The sequence below is a fragment of the Amia ocellicauda genome, chromosome 4 (genome assembly GCF_036373705.1).
Source record: "Amia ocellicauda isolate fAmiCal2 chromosome 4, fAmiCal2.hap1, whole genome shotgun sequence".
NCBI lineage: Eukaryota > Metazoa > Chordata > Actinopteri > Amiiformes > Amiidae > Amia > Amia ocellicauda.
In genome coordinates this window covers 20,049,908-20,071,520 of record NC_089853.1, presented here as the reverse complement: position 1 = coordinate 20,071,520, position 21,613 = coordinate 20,049,908, and the positions used below count along the sequence as shown (strand labels likewise).

The window sequence follows — 21,613 nt, the reverse complement described above, 5'->3', positions numbered from 1 at the left end:
TTTAATCTGTTGCTGTAATAAAACTGTAGAAGGAGGTGGAAGTTTCTGCCTCTTTGCTGTTCCATGTCCCTCGTCTTGAACTGGAGATGAACTCAGATGCAATAACTGACGCAGATTTCTTGGCCAGCAGTGAATTGAAACCTGCATGGAGTTGCGCCCCTTAGTCACTCACTGTCATCTACCTTGGCTTTGGCCCTTGCTTCAAGTTTTGTACCTGACGAAGGCGCTGAAAACAAAACGGTGGTATTCAGTTGTGAGGGGTGGGCCACAGACAAGCTATTTTTTAACGCTTGTAATGCGACACGGGGACAGGTTCGGTGCCTGAGGGTGATGGCCAGAATAGCACGTGACAGACTATATCGGTGATGCCATGCGTCTTCTCCTCGCGCACTTGTTGCTCGTGTTGCTTTCTCACTCTCCTGTCACTTGCTCCACTTTTAGGCTGAAACACCAGAGTTCATGCTGAGGACATTGTGATGTTGTAGATGAGGACTGGGAAAGGAAAAAACTAAACAAAATACAAGAAAACCAAACAAAGTAAAATCACTGCTGTGAGGATTTGTTATATTTATTTAGCTTTTCTACTGATGTAAAAACTAGAATACTGTGGCATTCTTGTGCTTAGCACCTAAGGGCAGAAATGAACCCTCTGGATTCCCATGAGAGAGGATTGAGTTACAATCCTGGATCGATTCGGTTACAGCCTCCAAACTAGCAAGCCAGGCAGAAAACAATAGCCTCTTGGAATTGCTATGGCCTTAATGTTTTGGTTTTATTTGATCTTGGAAAAAATATAAGGGAATGAGGCAAAGCCTTGTGTTAATATAAAAGAATGGGATGGCATCGTATTCATATTTAGAGATCGATTTTATCCCTACTAGAAATAATGCCTGTACAAAACAAACAAAAAATGCTGACAAAATTTGAGCTGTATCCTGAACTTAAATTCTCCCTTTGAAGGAAATTTCCTGTAGTAAGCTCTTGAAATCCCTCAAGCTTGCAGGGCTGGTTATTTTATTCAATCTGTATCCCAGTTCTCATATTCCTGGAGGAGGAAGAAATGAAAGGAACTGAATGTAAACTGATGCAGTGAATTAAAAGAGAGAATCTTGAGTCTTATCGGCTGAAATCTATATAACCCCTTTGGAATTCACTATTTTATCAGCTTTTTAATTAATACTTCTAAAAGGATGCTTCTAGGATGTAAGATTTTATATATTGCTTATCTCCTATACACTTATGTAAATTCTAAATTTGTAAAATGTACTATGCCTGAATTGCACTGTATTATTATTGTATGTTTGTATTGTATTATTATTTTTGCACTTTGTATTGCTCTGATATTTTGTAAGTTGCCCTGGACAAGGGTGTCTGCTAAGAAATAAATAATAATAATAATAATAATAATAATAATAATAATAATAATAAAGCTTATAAATCCTCAAATCTATAAAAATAACGATCTGTGGCCACATTACTCATGCACTCATAACAAAGTGTTGCATGTGTAGCAGGCTTTTGAGGAGGGGAGAGTAAAAAATGAAGGTCAGTATCGCGTTCTGTCATTGGAACGGATTTTAAATCAGCAGTCTGATTTAAGTCTGATCAGCAGCCTGATGTACAGTAACTGCAGGTAGATCCTCGACCAAACAAGTGCAGTAAGAAGGAAAAATAAAAAATAAAATAAAAATACTAAAAGTATTGAAATTGCTCTTTGGTAGTTGGCAATTAATTAAAAAGTTCTTGCTGTGCATTAAGTTGTCTCTTCATCTGTGGGAAATTTAAAACCTCAACTCACTGAGTCATACAGAGTGAAAATGCCACAGTCGGGATTTGTATTTAGAAATCGGCCCAGACAAACTCTTTTTAAGTACAGGCCCCTGAAAACACCTTGGGCGGCTTTACAGAAATGTCTTATTGAGCCGAAACAGGTGGAGCAGCAGCCTCTCCTCCTCCTCTTGCTCTTCTCGTTTTGCATGTGGAAGGGCGAAGCGATCGTGACAGCTGGAGCAGAGCTGGCTAAACTGCTTTCCCCATCACCGCTTCCCTCGGTGATCCAGCTGCTGAGGGTGAGGGTGATGAGGGAACATTATGAGTTGCTTTGCTGGCTTCACAATTTCACGTTTCTCTAAAAGGCGTCCTCTGGCAGACACAGATGTACAGACTGACCAGCAGTTTCAGGGGCCATAGACGGTCTTCTCTTTTGTAGTGGTTTCCTGTGTTGCTAAGCGCAGAGCTCGGGAAATGCTGGAACCAATAGCCAGTGGCAGCATTCAGAGGGATGACGTGCTGCCCCGAGAAAGCGAAACATATGTAAATCAGGGGCTTGGCTTTCATTGTTGTCAGGTGTGTATGGGCCGGGCACAACCCCCCCCCACTCAGACTCACAATCCCCCTTTCAAGACAATTGTGCTGTTGTGCAGAAGCTTTTTGCAGTTTTGTTGTTGTTACTTTTATTTCCAATGCAAATTAATAAAGAGAAGAAAAAATAAAATAAAAATGGAGGTACCCAATGTGTAAAACTGCTGATACATAGCTAAGTGTATTTTAATGAATTTGTAAAGTATATGTTTACATATCCAAATCAGAATAGCCAAAATGGAAAAGTCTGTTGAGAGTGGAAGATTTGCATGTGTTTAACAAAGTGTTTCTATCTTTGTTCACACTGAGGCGCATCTGCTACAAAACACTGACCGTTAATCTTAGGAATGTGAGTGTGTGGGAGATCATGTGGGAAAGGGTTCTTGTGTGTTTATCCATCTGAGCATATTTGCGACCTCTCCCAATCGCTCTGCTCACCGGGTCTTCCTTGGCAAACTTTGAACCACACTGACCTGTGAGCTTCGGACAGTGAGGCTTGGCATGCTGGCTTACCCTGCTGACTCACCCCCTCTGTAATATAAAAATATACCTCCAGAGATGTTCGTGAGTGAGAGGCACACGCATAATTAAAAGCTGCTGGTTGTGGAGAAAACAAGATAATTCCTTTCCCTTGAAACAGACCGATTCCCTTCCAGCTTGTTTGCTGCCACAGCTGGAGAGGAAAGTTATTGCATTGTACCTAAGCCAGAGACAGGCAGTGGCCTGAGGGCAGAGTGCATGGCCAGCAGGAATACCAGATTCTTGTTTGAATACTTTTCTGAGATATTTCCAGCACCTCATCCTGCAGTTTATGGAACACAGGAACACCAGTGGGGAGATCTGGTCAGAAAGGACTTCTGTAGGATAGGACTAGCTTCCTGCACTTCATGGCTCATCTGGGCTTAGCTCTCCCTCTTAATGTGAAGATCTGTTTCAACAACAAAAAACCAAACAAGACCCTTGAATAAACACCAGGATGGACAGCGTTCTGAAGTTCAGGTGAATAGGGCAGAGCTCCTGTTTTGTGCACAGACAGATGTTGAAAGACAGTGAAAGCAATGTATTGGATTAGTGCGCTACAGGTGCTGATCAGTGCTCACATTTCGCACAGCCACTATAGTGCAATCCTTAACCTTTTTTTGGCAACAGTCAAGATGGGATGTAATTTAGCAGGGTGGGGTGGGGACCGGATTTTTTTCCCAGTTTCCTGTCTGCGTCTGTGTGGTGTCGATGGTGCCGGGCCAGGCCCTCCGGACCAATCTTCTGACTCCTCTGTTGCTCCTGCCCTAAGGAGCTGCGAAAGAGTGTTTCTGAGCTGTCGCTTGCAGAGGAAATTGATTTTTGTGTCAGCAGAGAATGTTGGGAATAGCTTTTTTGTTTTTTATGAGAAAAATTGTAAGTAATAATAATGAGCAGAAACTGCGGAGTGGGGATTTTGAACCAAACTGATAATTACTTCCCTGGCTTGGCTCCCAGCCCTGTGTTTGTGAAAAGGGTCAGGCCAGGCCAGGCGTAGAAACACCGGAAGCATTTAATGGAGAGAACAGGCAGGCTGCCGCTGGGCCTCTTGGGCATTTACTGTGAAGTCTCCTTGGGCTCTCTGTTACACCTATGGGAATAGTGAGAGGGTAAGCTGGGGAATATAATCAGGGCCCAAAGTCCAGGCACGTGCTTCTGTACAAAGAGCACATGACGGTCGGGCACCTTCCACAAAGAAAGAATTAAAGGAACCAAGCCTTATATTAATATAAATAAAGAACAGGATGACACCACATTATTGTGCAGAAAAACGTAACTAGGCCACGTTGCCACGTTGGATAGTTGAATTGCTCTCTTTTGCCTGAAAGCTGTTTTGTAGAGCTCCCTTTTTGATGCAAATTGAAGATGAAACATTCATCCAATTGCTTTTTGTTTTGTTTTATGCTCCATTTCAGGTTAGGTGTGTTTCTGTGGACAGAAAGTCTTTATTTCATGGAAGCGGCAGTTACTGTGTAATGACACCCTACTTACAGTTTGCGCACACAGATCCTGTGGTTTCTTGCTTGGACACCTTGTGATTTAATGTAGAAACGTATGTAGTTTAACAATAACGACACACTGCTTCAGCGCTAGGGAGAGAGAGGAAAATCTGTGGTCCAGCCCTGGTTTTGGAGTGCCCCTAATCCAAAAGGTTTGATAGTGCACCCCTATAAAACCTGTCAAGCCACAGGGTTTTAATCACTGCCGCTGCTTTCATTTCAGTGCTGCTGTCTCCACTGCTGCTGTTGTTGTTTCAGTGTTGTTTATCGTTTCTGCCGCTGCTGTCATTTCAGGGGAGATCATGGTGAACGAGGTGAACTTCGTGAGGAAATGTGTCGCCACGGAGACCAGCCGGGATGACCTGTGGGGCCGGCTAGTGTGCACCAACTTCAAGATCTCCTTCATCACAGAAGACATGCTGCCCCTGCAGGTGAGAGCCGCAGCATGCTCCCTCCACCCACCGACTCTGCACTGCTCAGCACCCTCTGCTAAAAACACTATGTGCTGCATGTGCACAAACACAGGAAGTGCCTGCAGTCCATGTTTTGTAAAATGAGCCCTTTTTTCCCACTGCTGTAGGGAACATCCTATGCTGGTAGTGTCCATTATTCTGTCCTCTCCTGCTACCGCTCAGTTGTTTTTTAATCTTAGTTAATCTTAGCTGCATTGTCCATTGCAATTGCATTCCTTCCTCCTATGACTTCTTCCAGGGTGGGTGGAACTTTCTTTCAAAGCCCCTGTGTGTGCGGAAGGGCCATGATTTACTCAGAGGGGTATTATTATACCTGGGCACTTGCTCTGGAAAAGCGATTTTATATTTTACTTTAATTTTCCACTTTAAAAATAAAGCCAAAGATTTTAGACAGATGGGCTATTCAAATAGCGTTATATAAAATATGAAATGTCAGAGTCGAGTGAATGCGTATGTTACCTTCTTTTGAAATCTTGTTTGTTTTGTTTTTCCCCATAAATGATTTGGTAATTGAACCACTCTCTTCTGTGTATTGCGTGAGTTATGAGTTCAACCACTTACTCGCCAACACACGCGCGCACACACATGCACACAATTGTAAACATATAGAGCACTCGCCAAGTTAACATGCGTCTTAAGAAAGGCTTTCACATATAAATAAATGACTGGACTTTTACTTTTCTTTTTAAAATTATCATATAACACTGTTGTGTAAACTCTCATACCTTCAGAAGCAAGAGATACTTAAAGTGCAGGCAGATTCAGCCTGGTTTCTATTGTGTTTCTGAGTTTACCGTGTTCTTGCTTTTCTCCTAGCAGAAATTCCAGTACAAGAACCGGCTTCTTGGAGACCACGATATCCCCTTGGCATGCATCGAGCAGGTGGTCACAGGTAGGGGGCTGTCTGTTGTGGCTTGCACCTTCCCCAGTGAAGTGTGAGCTGATGGAGATGTTGCTTCCACAGTGGCGCGGCCCAGCTGTAGTGCACTTTCCCCTGGGAGCGCTTCGCTCTGCTTTAGAGTTTCTGTGCTCAAAATAGGTTCAAACAAGAAAGAAGCTATAAAGCTTCACACAGGGCTTCCCCCCTCTCCAAAGAGTCACCATTTAGATAAAACGTTAGCATATGGAAATCTAGCTTCTTGGGTCAGACGCAACATGCCAGCACCCCCAGGCAGATGAGCCTTCTGCATTTTAGGGTATATGGGGAAAAATAAAAAGGTGGTGTATTCTTTAGAAATCAAAAGCAAGTACTCTGTCAATCTCTATGCGCAAACTGTATCTCACAGTTGCTCTTTTTATTGTGGTTGTAATCAATCTAAAAGGGATGCTCTTGCACAACTGAAGAAACACTTTTGGCGTTGAGTGTATCCCAGTGTGTCCAGACCACAGCTTAGAACCAACACTCCAACAAGAGCGTTAAGGTTGTCCTCACTAGAGTCACCAAGCATGAGATCTGTCTTTTCATTCGGTTATGAATACAGAACACATTCAACTCCCTGATATTCCCTGGGCTTTCAGCAAACCCTTTGCAAGGCATGGCAAGAGGCGTGACTTACTTTTTATCACGCTTTTACTGCCTTTGCAACCCTGCATGAATAATGCATCGTCAACTCTATTGACTGAGGCTTGTAATTGAATGCAGTCGGCACACTAAACTGTCGTATAAGCTTTTGGGATTTCGAGGATGAGGTCAGTCTGCTACATTGGCTGTGGTTGAACAGCCTGGTCAGTATTAATCTGTTTTTATTAGCTCAGTGCCTTGCTTCGTGCTGACGTCGCCGGCAGCACAGGATGAGTGTGAAGAGCAGATACACAGTGAAGCTGCTCTCTTCCATTCACTCATGACACATTTTGAAATGCCTTTTTCTCATGTCCATGACAAGTGGTATTTATATTAGATTGAAAGACCTGTGTGATGGGCTGGGAAAAAATATAATATATGAATTAAGGTCATGTTTGGTTTTGTTTTCTTCAGTTCTGGCATCTTGTCCGGTGACATCTTTTTGAAGTTATTGCATCCTGGACAGACAGGGAAGTAGTAGAAGAGGGGAAAATCCAAACAGTATAAAAAGTGAAAGCTGGGGTTCCCTGTTTTATATTACAACCGGTCCACTCTTCCTTATTATAGTTTTACTTCCTTAGAATTGAAAAGCGGAATGGGAAAATTTAACTTTAAGCAATCGCTTTTAAAACTCTCATTTAGACACAACACAACAGTGAACAGTACACATGGGATTAAAGAGAAGTACATGGATTTTGTGCCCTTTTAACGGTACCAGAGGGGTTTGTCATTTTAAGGGATTACATTGTGTTAAACAAAATGATTCCATGATACAGTGTACAGTGAGACATTAAACTGTGTAAATTTCAATAAAAACTGGAAATATTTAGGTGTTCTAAAACTTTTGGCCGGTAGTGTATATGTACTTTTTTTTTCAGTTTATGCACACTGTCATGTGGATGTGTACATTTTCTCTCCCTCTACTCTCTTGTCCTACGTTTCCAATTTGTTCAATTGCTAGCTTCTGAGATTACCTGTGTGTGTGCACGTGTGTGTGTTTGTGTGTATTTAATTTAATCGGATGTAATCCTTTGCTATTTAGCTTTTTTCTTTGTCTGCCCATTTCCAGTAAATGATGCCAAGGGGAAGCAGAAGGTACTTGGTTCCAACCAGAAGCTCAAATTTAATCCCACCGAGCTGATAATCTACTGCAAGGACTTCCGCATCATCAGGTTCCGCTTCGACGAGGCTGGCCCGGAGAGTGCCAAGAAGGTAGTGCAGACACTGGGCTTTTGTTTGAGTATTTAAGCATTATGCAGGAACTGAACAATTTTAAATACAATTACAATAATAATAATAATAATAATAATAATAATATTGCTGAGTTTTCAATGAGCTCATTGTTATTTATTTATGTATTTCATAGCACTCTTAACCCAAAATTATTAAAATGTGAATGCATACAAAAGATATGAATCCCAACAGAAGCTTTGTAACACCAGTAAAAAATAAAAGAAAAAAAATCATGGCACCTTACACACCTAATATCAGGACTGATTTCTGCTACAAAACATAAAATGAATCGATAAGCCAAATTTCTCGTCTGGGGCCTTTTTCTCGGTCACGGTATGAAATGTTTAATGGCCTTATTTGAGTAGGTAAATGGTTCCAGGACTGGGGAGTTTACAATTCAAATGATCTAAAACGAGACGAGGCACATGCTAATGCTGTAGGCTCCAGGAGATGTTTTGAGTGCCAGGGCGTCAAGGGTTTTATTAAATTGACTAAATACACAGTTTGGCTCTGGCGTCAAAGACTTTCAGAGCAAATGTCAAGGATCTGGTAGAGATCCCAGCAAACAGGGGATGTCAGTTGATATCTTCAAAGTGTGTTAATCACCTAGAAGATTAGCTTTGCTCTTGTACCTCGGCCGCTGTCTGAGTTAGTTGAGCACTCTTGCCTCGTTTATTACTCTTTAAGTGAGGGTGCTTCGTAGTGCACAGAACTTAGACTTGTACTGGCTGCTTGGTTGTCACCCTCATTAACACGTTGGACTGCCCAAGCCTGAGAGCAAAGGGACGTGAACTGTCAGTCCAGACAAGGTTTGGTGACTTGCCTGGCTGATATACCGATAACACTGACTGGCATACCAACTTGGCTGATACACTGACTGACTGCCTGATCCCCAACTACTGATACACTGATGCTGACGGTAACACTGATGGACTGACTGACTGATACACTGGTTGACTGACTGACCGACTTCACACTCCGCAGCATATGGGAGTCCCTGAGGTCTGGGTTGCTGCTGTTCCCAGGGCCTGTGGTCATGTGGGTGAAAGGGCACTTCTGGCTGCACATCAGTCGCAGCCTCCTCTTTTCTCCTGCCCTGCTGAGCAGGCTTAGATGACAGAGGATTAGACTTCAGTCTCTGCTGTGTGAAGCTCTTTCATCTTGTGTTCTCATCTGGCATGCAGTGTGTTAAGAGGTCTGCAATGAAAATGGACTGGAGTGAAGACTTCTGCTGGAAGACAGAGACAGAGATCCTTCAACACTGGCTGTGTACCTGAGCTGTGTACCTCTATCCCTCACTCAGAGCCTCTCCATTTCATTTGTAGATCACCGAATATATATGTGTGTATACATATAAATGTATACTATGTAACTGTCTGCAGTGTGGCACATGCTCTCCTCAGCTAGATGGGAGTGAAAACCAGTCTTAGTGACTGGACCCTGAGGCTGAGCAAGGCCTCTCCCCATTGAGATGGAGATGGACAGAGACATTGTGAAATGCTGATACTGCAGGTCGTGGGGTGTGAACTAACCCGCTTCATTCAGTAATAACTAGAAAAGAGCTCAAAGTAGGTCCTAGTGCACCCCTGTGGTAGCTACAGTGTTTAGGTTAGAGTTAATGTGCAGGCATCATCCAGCATTTTTTCCAGCTTCATCTGTTTCATAAGGGGCTTTTTCATATTTTTTTTTTTTGTGGTTGGTTCAGCATTCCTTCTCCTTTTTTGGGTCTTTCCCATTCTTGGACAGTTCCTGCTGAGTAATTAAATAATGAAGTTCTTAGTCAGCCACTTATGACAGGAGTTGCTGTTTAAAGAGGCTCAGGATGACTCACCAAGTCATTTACGCTGTATCGCTTTAGTAACAGTTGCAGTTGCTAGGGACACTGTTATGTGTTGCCAGTATAAAAAGACATTCCAGTGTGTGCACTTGACTCATCTTTCCTCATGTTTGACTGCAGTCCAAGAAAGAAGAAAATAATTTAAAAATATGCCTAAAATAGCCACAAATATCCAAACCTTCAGATTAATTTAGTTTGTTCATTCTTTGAGAGCTGCCATTTCTGCCTCATGATGTCTGTGTATGAGTATACACAATGTACAATTTTATAAATCCAATCTCTTCCTGACTCAAAGATCACACGTTATTATGGACATGAAGTATGTGTCGTGCAATTGATCTGAAATCTGTGGGATTTGCACACGCTAGAGAAATGCCTCAATAAGGGCAGGAAGAGGTCCAATCCTTCGGTCAGGGAGTTGTAAACGTAACGTGGAGTTACCCGGCACTCGAGACTGCTAGCTAATATTGGAAAGTTTTGGACTGCACCGAGTGCCAGACGTGACAGATGCCAAACCAGCTCCTGCTGGAACCTGCCTGTGTGTGTGTGTGTGAACGTGTGGAGTTCAGAACAGGGAGAACAAAAAAATCCTTTCAGACTCTGCTTCCTGATCGTTCAAAGACAACCACTCAGATTAATTTATACATGAGGTCCCGCTTTGAGCACTAGCGCTGGAGCTTGTATTGAAAACTGGATGCAGCTGCACAATGCAGGATAGAGCTGTAGTATGGCTGCGGCTTTGTTTTTGTTTGTCCGAGTGTTTGGTGGTGGTCTGTATGTACACCTGTGTCTCCGTGAACAGTGCATTTGTTCTTTACACAGAGCTGCGCCTGGACTTGTTCATATATTGTGATGAGCTTTATGTATATTCTTTGCCCCACTTTATTTTTCTTTCTTCTGGTTGTAAGTCTAGAGAGGCAAAACATTAAACCTGAACTTTTAATGTCATTATTTTAGAGAATGTCTTTGCTTTATCATGTAGCAATATCTTAACATCAACCACAGTACAGGAGTCATGGGTTGTGCTGTTTTCCCCATCTGTCTCCACCATTGTTCACTTGTCCACCTCTGCTATTTCTGCTTAAGCTATAACGTGTTTTATATTAACTCAAAAGAGTACAAAGCGTCCTATAGACATCACTGTTTATGACTAGAAGTTCTGCCTGATGATCAGAGTACGAGGGGCCACAGTGCCTGCTCTTTCTAGGGCGTAACCTTGCCCCACCCACAAATCACAAAATATAAATCTGTACCCTGTTGCGGTTCAATTTCCTGTTAGAAGCCACTTTTGACCATTTCTAAATCAAAACACGACAGGGAAAGTCTTCGTAATTTGCGACTCTCAGGCGAGTCAGAGTTATGATCGGGATGAGCCCAAAGTCAAAATATGTCAGGGCTGCACAGGGTAGAGGCAGTTGCTGGGATAAAGCAGCAGACTGCGGTCTATAAGTATACGATTTACACACCACGCACTGTAAGTATAGACCCAAACCTGGGTGATCATTGTAGAGGGTCGATTGGATCAGATCTGTAAGAGTGGCCTAGGGGGAAGGACATGGCTTAGTGGGGAGGAACCATGAGTGCACAACTTACTGTTCTGTGCACTCTTGTCTGTTGCAGTTTCTCCCATGAATAGACACCATTGTAAGAGGCCCGTAGCTCTGCAGCTGGAGAGTCGCTGGCACAGCCCTGTGCAGGCGCTGTCTGTCCACAGCAGGCACTCCACAGGGTCAGACTCAGAACACAGGTAGCTTTCAGTTGAAAACCCCTAAAACAGCCCTTTGTCTCTCTGCATTTCAGAGAAGGGGGGGGGAGAAAAATGATTTAGTGCTGCAGCTGTTCCGAATATCGCAGAGAAATAATAAATTGCATTCTCAGTTTAGGCCCTTGCAAGAAAGGTGAGGCGCCGCCTGAGCCAGGTCTGGGTTTGAAGTGTTATTGAATACTTCCAGGCACGGCTGAGACGGCAGCCAAGAAAAGCTCTGAATAAATACGAGAGCTGTGACAGGTGAGCTGCACACTGTTATAGTGTTAGTGGTGAACGCTGCATGGGGAGGGAGCCGTGCTCTAATCCCGCTGGAAAGCACATTAAACAGCGACTGCAATTCACAGGGAGAATAAAAGTTGATTAATATATATATATATATATTTTTTGTGTCGTTGGTTACTTTCCGCACATAAACAACCTGAGAAGAATTCTGGCTTTAGCTCTTCAGTCCAAAAGACCGAGTCAGGGCTTGGGCTGGGCTTCTTTTTGTTGTTGTTGTTGTTGCTGCTTTATTCATTTTGTTTTCCAGTTCAGTAATCCTCTTTGGTAAACTGTTTTCTTTTTTATTCCTGCAAGGTGTGCCTGGCCATAGCTCATTACTCCGAGCCAGCTGATCCCCAGCTCCTGTTCGGCTTTGAATATGTTGGGAAGAGGTATTACAGTCCAGGTACAGTGTCTTTTGGCTTTTTACTTTGATGATGCACACGTACATACACGCACACAGACACACACAGGCCAACTGTCTGTGCTGCCTGAAAAAGAAAAACAGTTTGTCTTCAGTCCTGTTCTAAATAAAAGCAGCTTGACAAACAGGCTGAGTAATACATAACTTGCTCACACCCACATCATTTGTAGAATAGGAAGTTCAATCTGAGTGACAATTTAATCGTTAGTGTGGGTTGGACTGCGGAAAGTGTTTTAAATGTTTGTAGTGTGAGGGACTCCAGAATTTTTACACTATGGTTGGCCAGGGAGAAGACAATCTTTTTAATTTTATTAGCACCTTCTTTAGGCTACCTGCACCTCTCTTCGGTCCAACTGATACCAAACATCTGACATTCCAGCACTGACGGTATCAATTATCCACCTCAAAGTTCTCCTGAAGGCATAATAAAAATGAAAAAAGTAAAAAAAAAAAAATGAATGAAATTAACAAATGGTGTCACACTACTGTAATATCATACAAATTAAGAAGGACAGTTTTCATATCAGTTACAATTCTCTGCCTAATACATTGACAAGGAGGCCCTCTTGCTGGGTTCTGGGTGGTGCGTTGTTTAGCCCCTGTGTGAAGCTGGGAGACTAACTGTGTGTTGTGTGTCCAGCTGACAAGGTGAACGGCCTGGATCCCCGGGGAGAGGGGGGCGGTGTTGGCGTGGCGGTAGCCAGCCTGCAGACAGCGCTGTTTGACCGGCCCTCCGACTGGGATCGAGAGGTGAAGCGCACTGGGGCGTCCGAGTGGAGAGTGTGCTCCGTCAACGAGGGCTACGCTGTCTCGGCCAGGTGTGTGGGGCTGTTCGTTGATTGGTTTCTCTGTATATTGTCATTTATACAGCCATCACCTTATCTATTTTATTGTTATTATTTATTAATTGAGAAATTTGCAGTTTTAGATTGAGTATTAAAAGTTTGGGTGGATTCTTAAATCCAGAACAGATGCAAGTTTGATGGGGTAGTGGTGGGGTGGCAGAGTGGATTTGGCAGTGAATGGTAAGGGTCTGGCTGGATGACAGCTGCTCAGTTTTGCATCATCCTCCAGACTGACCTCTGCCTTGCTGTTTTATAGTCAGGGAGGCAGGGCCAGTGCCCAGGCCTGCCCATGGCTGAGGGAAGCCATGCCCAATTACAGAGCTCTGTTTTAGTAGAAGCAAAGTCCCCAAACACGGTGGCATGGCCCCCTGTACTTCTGTGCATGTGGATTAAATATCATGCTTCAGTGTGAGGCCCTGCATCACACACCACAGTACCACCATCCCAGATACGACTATGCCAGGGTCTGCATTGTTCCTGTTCCAGTGTCTCTGTGTCATGCCTGCTTATTTTAATGCGGCAGGGCTCTGTATGTAAAAGTTTATTTTTACCCGTGACTCATTTCATGCTGTGAAGTGTCAGGGAACATCTTTAGATTAATGCTCACGATTACAGCACCATTTATTTATTGTGTTTTTATGTCTCGCTTAGTAACTTTAAGTCTTTCATGCCTTGCCAGTTTGTCTTTCAAAGCTGAGCTTTTTTGTTTTTGCTTTTTTCTATTCATGTATGCAGGCTGTCTGTCATTAGCATTCTCTGGAAATGTCATAGTTCTCAATTGATTCACTTCCCTCTGGGGATAAAGCAAGACCACCAGTGACACAACACAGATTTGTGATCAAAGCATATTAATCATACTAGTACTGCATGTGATGTAAATGCTGCAAACTAATATTAGAAGTAGGTTTCTTGTTCAGGTAATGTTTTCTGCGTTTCTATTCTCAATGGAAGCTCATGGTCAGTACAGATTGACTTTATTGAATGATTTATGATTTATATAAAAAACAATATGAGAATATAAATATCCAGGGAGCTCCTAAGGTTTTTATTTTAGACTATAAAATAACTAAACTATAGACTATAACTATAAAATTACCTAAACTCACTCAAAAAAAAAAAAAAAAAAATATATATATATATATATATATATATATATATATATATATATATATATGTCCTTATTTGGTATTACATTAATCTATTTAATGTTATTATTTATACACTTGCTGTGTGTAAAGTAGGCCAGTTGGAGATGTATTGAAAACCACTTGGATTTTATGTAAAAGTGTCAGTTAAAAACAGTTCCCTATCGGTTGGGCCCCCTGTGCGCTGAGCATACCATTTCCTAAATGCGTATCAATCCTCAAAGGTTTTTAGACGCACCAAACATCCTAGAGCACAAATTATAGCAAATTATAACTCTAGCATAACTACAACCTTCTCATCCTGCATTTAAACTAAATCCCACCTGTGTTTGCTATTCAGAACTGCATCTCTGCCTGTCTGTGCAGTTGTCAGTTCCCACGCCTTAATGGCCGCTTCATTACCTGAGGTGTGCCGAGCCGACCTGGCGCCTCACGTTGTCGTAGGACTTATTCCACCATTGTTTATTGCCTTTAGATGGACGTCGTATTGTTTCTCAATAACTGTGCAGTATTGTGACGTTTATTAAAACAATATAAACTGTCTTAATACATGCTTTGGTTGAGATGAGTGAGGAGAGCTGTTCCTAGTCTGGAAAGTCCTCCAAGGTCGTAGTTTACCTTAAACTGTGTTGTACAATGAATAAGATTTATTTCCTTTTCTTTTTCTCTTCCCTCCAGTCTTCCCGAGTACTTGGTGGTTCCCGCCTCCCTGGCAGATCAGGATCTGAAGCAGTTTTCCGGCTTCTTCTCTGAACAGCGCATTCCAGTCAGTATTGATTGATGGATCGATTTACTTGATTGATTTTAGTTTTGATGTCTGCTGACATATAAAGCTCCACCTGCTCAGATTTTCTTTTGTCAAATGATTGCTACTGTGCATATGCAATACGATTCCCCTGCAAAGTGAGGTCCCAGAAGGGCTCACTGGATCTCTGTCTTCTGCCTCTTAGTTCTGGTGCTGGAACCATCACAATGGGAGTGCCTTGGTGAGGATGACCAGCATTAAAGATGTCGTCCAGCAAAGGAAGCTAGACCAAAGGTATGTGGGGATCGTCATGGATTACCTTGTTGAGCACTGGTGTGTTTAGATTCCAGAAAACTTTAATTATTAGCGATTTCAGAACTTCATCCCAGCAGTCTTGAGGCCTGAACTGTTTACACCGATTTTGACAATTCTTTGAATCCAGGAATCGCTCTGGTCTCTCTGCTTGGAACACCCCCCCCCCCGCGCAAGTGCAGAATTGTGGTACGATTCTTGGCACCTCAGAAACCCACACCGCGCCCTACAGGGCAGGGCTGGCAGCGTGTGCTCATGTGGACACCCAGTCGGTCTCTTGAAGAAGCCTAGCTCCCACTCCCCTGTGCTGATGAGTACATTTGCCGCAAGGTTGATAGGCCTACAGCTGCAGTTGACAAGTTCTCGCTTACTCTCCCCATCGCAGAATCTGCACCGCGATCACCAAGAGCCACCCCCAGCGCAGTGATGTGTTCAAGTCGGATTTAGACCGCGGCCTCCCCAACGTCCAGGACGTCCAGGTCGCGTTCGGCAAGCTGAGGCAGATCTGCATAATTGGTGAGCCTGACAGGGGGACAGGCATGACAGAAAGACACCCCTTTCTTTCTCAAAGCCTGGACGTCTAGACTGCAGACGTTTCTGTGCTTATTTGATTATTTACATTAAACTGAATGAATCCTAGTAAGTGGAAAGGATATTCTGAGTCTTGGCATTGGAAGAAGTTTATTATGTTTGTTTTTATTATAATTATAATAATAATTATTATTACATAGCAAGTAGTTCTTCTACATTTAAACATGCATTCCTTCGAGACCGAGATGAAGTTATGATAATCTTGCCTAGCATCCTTGCTTTACCTCTCTGGGGTGTCTGGTTCATCCAGCTGTAACTCAATCCTGAGCAAGTGCTTGTCTGTACGCAGAGCCCTTTGAGGAGTCGGAGGAGAAGTGGCTGTCATCCATGGAGAGCTCGCGCTGGCTGGAGTATGTCAGGTATGCACAAACACTGGGAGGCCCAGCCTGGTGGCTCACCCCTCCCGTGCCGCTGGAACGTACAGCACGGCTCTTATAACCTCCGTTTAAAAGTAAAACATTTTATTTGGCATGCTGTTGGCATCTGGAGTACCTTGTAAATTATGTTAGTTCATGTGTTTATTTTAAATGTGTTCGTATTTATGGTAACTACAGTATCCACATGAATGAGGTACAAATGTAGATCCCTGGTGACCTTCATGGAGTTGTTTCTCTTCTGTCTGTACATATATATTCGATTGCCAATTAGAATGACATAGTAATTCCCCAAAGGAGGGAGAGAGAGAGAGAGAGAGAGAGAGAGAGAGAGAGAGAGAGAGAGAGAGAGATCCCGTTTGTCATTTGCATCCTGGCGTTTAAAATGTGCATCATCGTGTTTCCTCCAGGCTGTTCCTGAAGCATTCTGCCGAGCTTGTGTACGTGCTGGAGGGGAAGCATGCCTCTGTTGTCCTTCAAGGTAAAGCTGTGCCCGGGCCTTGTCTCTGCAGTTCCGCCAGGGAGAAGCGGGTGTATTTCCCTAGAACATAAAGTACACGTGCCGTTTTGTAAACCACAGGCCACTGCGACCATCCACTCAGCAGCCGGCCTGCCTCTGGAGAGGGAACTCTGAATTGCTTCACTGTCCCCATTATTTTACCTCACTAACCAATCCAAGAATCACAATAATACCAGGAGGGTCACGGCTCTCCAGGATGAGGAGGATTTGCAGAACCTCTGGCTTCCAGTGTGGCGGTGTCATGTAAAATTATATCTGATCTGAAATATTTGGCTATCTAGATCCTGGAATTAAAGGGAAGGTTCCTACAGCACAGAACTCACTTAAACTCACATTGTAAAACTTTTGAATCGACACTGCATCTAGTAATTGAAACAGAAAATAGTGAACCTTCCCTTTAATGAAATTCGGGTCTACGTCCAACAGCACCTTATGCTATTGGCTAACCTCCACATTTTTCAGTTTTTACGGGATACCTGTGTGGGACACAATAGTTCCCAGCATACTAAACTTCCCAGGTTGACTAAAGATTTCATTTTCATTATTAAAATATAGCCTCATTTTACATATTTGACGGAGGGGAGGTCCTGTAACCAGATGAAAGCTGAACACCTCTGTAGAAATAGTCAAGTTATTAATATAACTTTAACACGAGCGCTGTGGTGATGTCATCAACAAGCGCCAGATAGTCGACTTAGGAAGTTCTGTAGGTGGCAAACAGGAGGGACAGCAACAAATTTACAATCATTTAAACACTTTCAGGGCCTTCAATAGAAGCTGTATTCACGCATCCAACATGTATATCAGCCATGTTTTTTTAAATAATTTTTTATACCATTAGATTGGGACCGGAAGACTTGGGCCTGGTGGTTTAGTATGCTGTAATGTGTTGTATCCCACACTGGTTAAATGTCACTGCAGCAGCTTATTTATAGGGACTGCTCTTCTGTCCCTAGGCAATATAGCCGCCAGTTTGCATACTGCCTCTTAGATAGGACACATCTATACAAGCTATCTAGTGATCTATGGTCTCTGCAGCAGCCTACGTAGTGCCATGCCCCCCTGCTCGCCCCGATTACTCCCCGTGTCCCTGCTTCTCACCGGCACGCATTTCTCCCTCTGTTCCCCCACAGAAGAGGGGGGACGGGACCTGAGCTGCGTGGTCTCGTCCCTGGTGCAGCTGATGCTCGACCCCCATTTCCGCAGCATTGCGGGCTTCCAGAGTCTGGTGCAGAAGGAGTGGGTGATGGCCGGCTTTCGCTTCCTGGACAGGTGCAACCACTTAAAGAAAGCCGAGAAGGAGGAGGTAAGGGTTGCCCCCCCACCCCCCCCCCCCCCACACACACACACACACACACACACACACACACACACACACACACACACACACACACACACACACACACACACACATACTGACACATCTTCCGTCACATTTCCTGATCCCTTGTGGGCCCTTGAACGTTAATGGTGCAAAGTGGCTTTGAACTGAGATTAATTTTGCTTGTGTACGTCTCTGTACATTGTTGTTTTTGTTGAATTCCACGTAATTATGAATTGATTTAAGAGCTTTACAATTACCATGCAGAAACTGGAAAAATATTACAGATATTAAAAATACAAAGTACAGTGAAGTTTTTAGAATCATGGGATTCATCAGCATTCGCTTGTGCCCCCTCGCCCCATCACCACAGTGTGTGCATCTCCTTGCCTCTTCTACAGTCGCCCTTGTTCCTGCTGTTCCTGGACTGTGTCTGGCAGCTGCTCAACCAGTACCCAGCAGCCTTCGAGTTCACAGAGACCTACCTGACTGTGCTGAGCGACAGCATGTGGATCCCTGTGTTCAGCACCTTCCTGTTCAACTGCCCTCAGCAGCGTGCCGAGTACAGCCAGGTGAGTGCCGATCCAGGCCACTGGCGCTCCCTCTCGCCCAGTTCTGTATGAGGCCACCTTTTTATTATATATATACTCCCCTCTCCCCACAGGACTTCGCCAGGACTAAGAACCTCCAGCTGGAAGACGACAAGGGTCTGCGGTTCCCCCCGGTGTGGGACTGGTCCCAGCAGTTCAGCGCCAAGGACCAGGCTCTGTTCAACAGCCCGTTGTATGTGGGGAAGAGTGTCAGCTGTGTGCAGAACGGAGCAGTGAAGACATTCAAGCGCACGAAGGTAAGCCATGCCGCCGGCTTCTCGGGAGGTAGAGTGGAGCTGCTTCTCTGTTCTGTTATGAACATGGCCACAGCTTTCGCCTTCAGCACGGGATACCCAGTGATGGAGGAGGGGTGAGGGTTAGGCTTGGGGTCAGGGTCACAATTATTGTGTATTCAGTGGAGCTGTGGCAGCTGCCAGAGGATGTATATGATCTTCAATGGCAGTGGTTACAGTACCTGTAGCTGTTCAGTGTACTCCACAGAGGTCAGAAACCTGCTTACAGCAATGGCAAATGACAGTGAGGTTTATAGAGCGAATCCAATAGCTTTACACCTCTGCTTATTTGAATTGAAACTTAATTGGCTGTGAGATTGAAGCGCAGGAAGTTACGGCGCTCACCGGGCAGACTAGCAGCAAAAAACGGGTTCACGGGACCGAAGGGAGGCAGAGAGCGGAATTACTACTGTCCCAGCAGACAAAACAAGCTGCATTGAACAGTTTGTTAGGGAAGATGAGCTGACCCCTCCCCCCCTATTAAAAATGCATTAACACCTCTGGCTTGCTTCACAGAAAAACTACAGCTCCACACTGCGTGGGATGCCATCTCTGCGGAACGGGCTGGTGGGTGATCAGGACACCCTTCCGCGACGCAACTCCCTGGTGCTGCGGCTGAAGCCCGACTTCTCCCAGCAGCGGGAGCCCCAGGACAGCCCAGCAGAGCAGTTCTTCCGGGAGTGGCTCTCCCGGCCCACCGACCTGCACGGCCCACTGCTGCCCCAGCTGCTGCCCTCGAACATCAAACTATGGAAGCTGAACTTCCTGCGCTGGGTCCCCGAGGCCCAGATCAACCGGGGTGGCTCCATCACGGCCTTCCACAAGGTGTCCCTGCTGGCGGACGAGATCGAGACTCTGCAGAACCGGCTGCGGCAGTATAAGGGCACCCCTGCGCCCGCCGCCAGCACCCCCCTGCGCCCCGAGCACAGCCGGATGTACTTCAAGGCTGGCAGCCTCAATGACTCTCCCTCCAGCCCCGACTACTTGACGTCGTCCTTCCCCTTCTCCCCCGTTGGAAACCTCTGCAGGCGCAGCATTCTGGGAACCCCTCTAAGCAAATTCCTGAGCGGTGCCAAAATCTGGCTCTCCACTGAAACGCTGGCCAATGAGACTCTCTGAGGGCCGTGCCAGTCTGCGGGGACAGGGCCACTTTACGCCTAGACTCCATTTCAGTAACAAGAAATCGACAAAAGAAAGAAAGTACTGACTGGGTAGTGACAGTGAAGGAGTTTATTTGTTCGGGTTTTGTTTTTGCACAAAAGATAATTCAAAGTAATTCCAAAATAGCCTCAAATCGCACAATCTCTTCAGTAAGCTCCCCCCGGACCCATCTCTCTACGTGTTGCCAGTCATCCAGGCTGTTTATCAATAAAGGTGTTTTATAAATCAAATTAAAGTAAAACTACACCTTTTTATTCCCCTCAAGGCAAAGGACCAACATTTAAGAGTTAAATTAAGAAGAGCTTTACTGGCTTGTCGAGACGTTGGGAGAGGCGACTGACCTGTAGGTTGGCAGACAATTTATTTTGGAAAGAAATGCTAAAAAGCCGAGACAACATCTCGAGGCGGACCTTCTGGGAAGGTATAAATAGACAATGAATTGCAGCCAATTCTCTTTAAAGAAACACTGCTGCGTAGAGACAATATTAGTTTGTATAATCCTAGAGTTAAAGAAGAAGTTCACATTATGGAATTGTGATTCTAGTTTAAGTAATTTTCTTTATTTTTTTTACCTTTCACTTCTGTTCCTAATGGCCCAACCAAAGGGACCGTCTACTAATTTACAGGGATACTGGTAAAGACTGGTCACATGACCTTTGTTACATAGCAGGAATAGTGTGGGCAGGCTGGGCACCCCTCTGTGGGCCTGTAGCAGCTGCACACACTGTCCCTCCACAGTGAGGGATTCTTGTGCCTGTGTAGTACAGGCTCCTGTTGCAGAGGTCCAGACTCGAGAGGTTAGGGGGCTTCAGGACTGCTGTGCGGTGCCTGGGCCAGTCCTTGCCTGGAGCACGGCGGGTGCTGGTGGTTTCTCAGTGTTCCATTCCATTGTACATACAAGGGGGATTGTGGGTAATTCCAGTCCAATCAAGACCTTGAAAGAAGCAGGTGACTTGACTGCTTTTCCCAATTAGGCAATTCAGACCTCGGGCTGAATGAAACCCAGAAACCCCTCTGGCCCCTGAGGACTGGAATTGCCCCAGCTCAGGCCTATAGCGGTACGTCTTTTAGTTAATTTCCATCAAGCTTAAAATCCATTTCATACCAAAATGCCACAGTTTAGTCCACCTTTATTACATAAACTGACAAACAAAATTCCAGCTTTAAGACTTGTAGTTTAGGCAATCAGAAATGGTCATATTTATTAGCAGTGTTCCCCTGTGAGTTTTTGAAATAGTTTTGTTTGCTACTTTCTTTTTTGGTTGTAGTCATATGTAAAAAGTAATGTAATTTAGTAGGAGCTATGTTAGTTTTCCCACTAATCCTTACTGAAGATGCACTCTGCTGGTGTTGCATGACTATTGTGCACGGTGAGCGGCACAATTTGATTTCAAGACATCAGCATAAATATTTATTTAATTATGCAATATGGTTACACCCGGGACTTTTGTAATCCACTGTGCCTTTGAAGGGGAAAATGGGCTCACTGTTTGAATTCAAAGGACCTAATGTTTTTAGTTTTTTGTTTTGTGTTGCGCTTTTGACCGGTTGAGTAGTTTGGGATAGATATGTACTGACACCATGCTGATTCCAAAGCTGTCTGTGCTGGAAGCCATGTGGAGCTGGTGATACATCAGTTCCCCTTTAATGGAAAAAAAACAACAAAAAACAAGGCCTATTGTGTGGTCCGAACCTTGCGCTGTGCCAGAGCGCCAGAGCACCAGATGTAGCCTCCGAGTGTTCGGTCTTTGACCGTATTTAGTCTAATCTGGTGGCTTTC

General features: G+C 44.3%; 1 protein-coding gene across 3 annotated transcripts in view; it reads left to right on the top strand.

Moving 5' to 3' along the window:
• mtmr10 (myotubularin related protein 10) overlaps positions 1–20,472 on the top strand; it is a 30,888-nt gene extending 10,416 nt beyond the window's left edge. Inside the window, exons 3-16 of one of the 3 annotated variants that reach the window (XM_066701291.1) lie at positions 4,674–4,810; positions 5,669–5,744; positions 7,483–7,625; positions 11,828–11,918; positions 12,577–12,754; positions 14,605–14,692; positions 14,877–14,965; positions 15,369–15,499; positions 15,864–15,933; positions 16,359–16,429; positions 17,605–17,774; positions 18,191–18,361; positions 18,454–18,636; positions 19,189–20,472. In XM_066701291.1, coding sequence (XP_066557388.1) covers positions 4,674–4,810; positions 5,669–5,744; positions 7,483–7,625; positions 11,828–11,918; positions 12,577–12,754; positions 14,605–14,692; positions 14,877–14,965; positions 15,369–15,499; positions 15,864–15,933; positions 16,359–16,429; positions 17,605–17,774; positions 18,191–18,361; positions 18,454–18,636; positions 19,189–19,791 — 2,201 coding nt within the window. In that variant the 3' untranslated portion in view covers positions 19,792–20,472. Of the gene's footprint in view, positions 1–4,673; positions 4,811–5,668; positions 5,745–7,482; positions 7,626–11,827; positions 11,919–12,576; positions 12,755–14,604; positions 14,693–14,876; positions 14,966–15,368; positions 15,500–15,863; positions 15,934–16,358; positions 16,430–17,601; positions 17,775–18,190; positions 18,362–18,453; positions 18,637–19,188 lie in introns of all 3 variants that reach the window. The other 2 variants (XM_066701289.1, XM_066701290.1) reach the window with 2 other exon arrangements.
• The last annotated feature ends 1,141 nt before the right edge of the window (positions 20,473–21,613 follow it).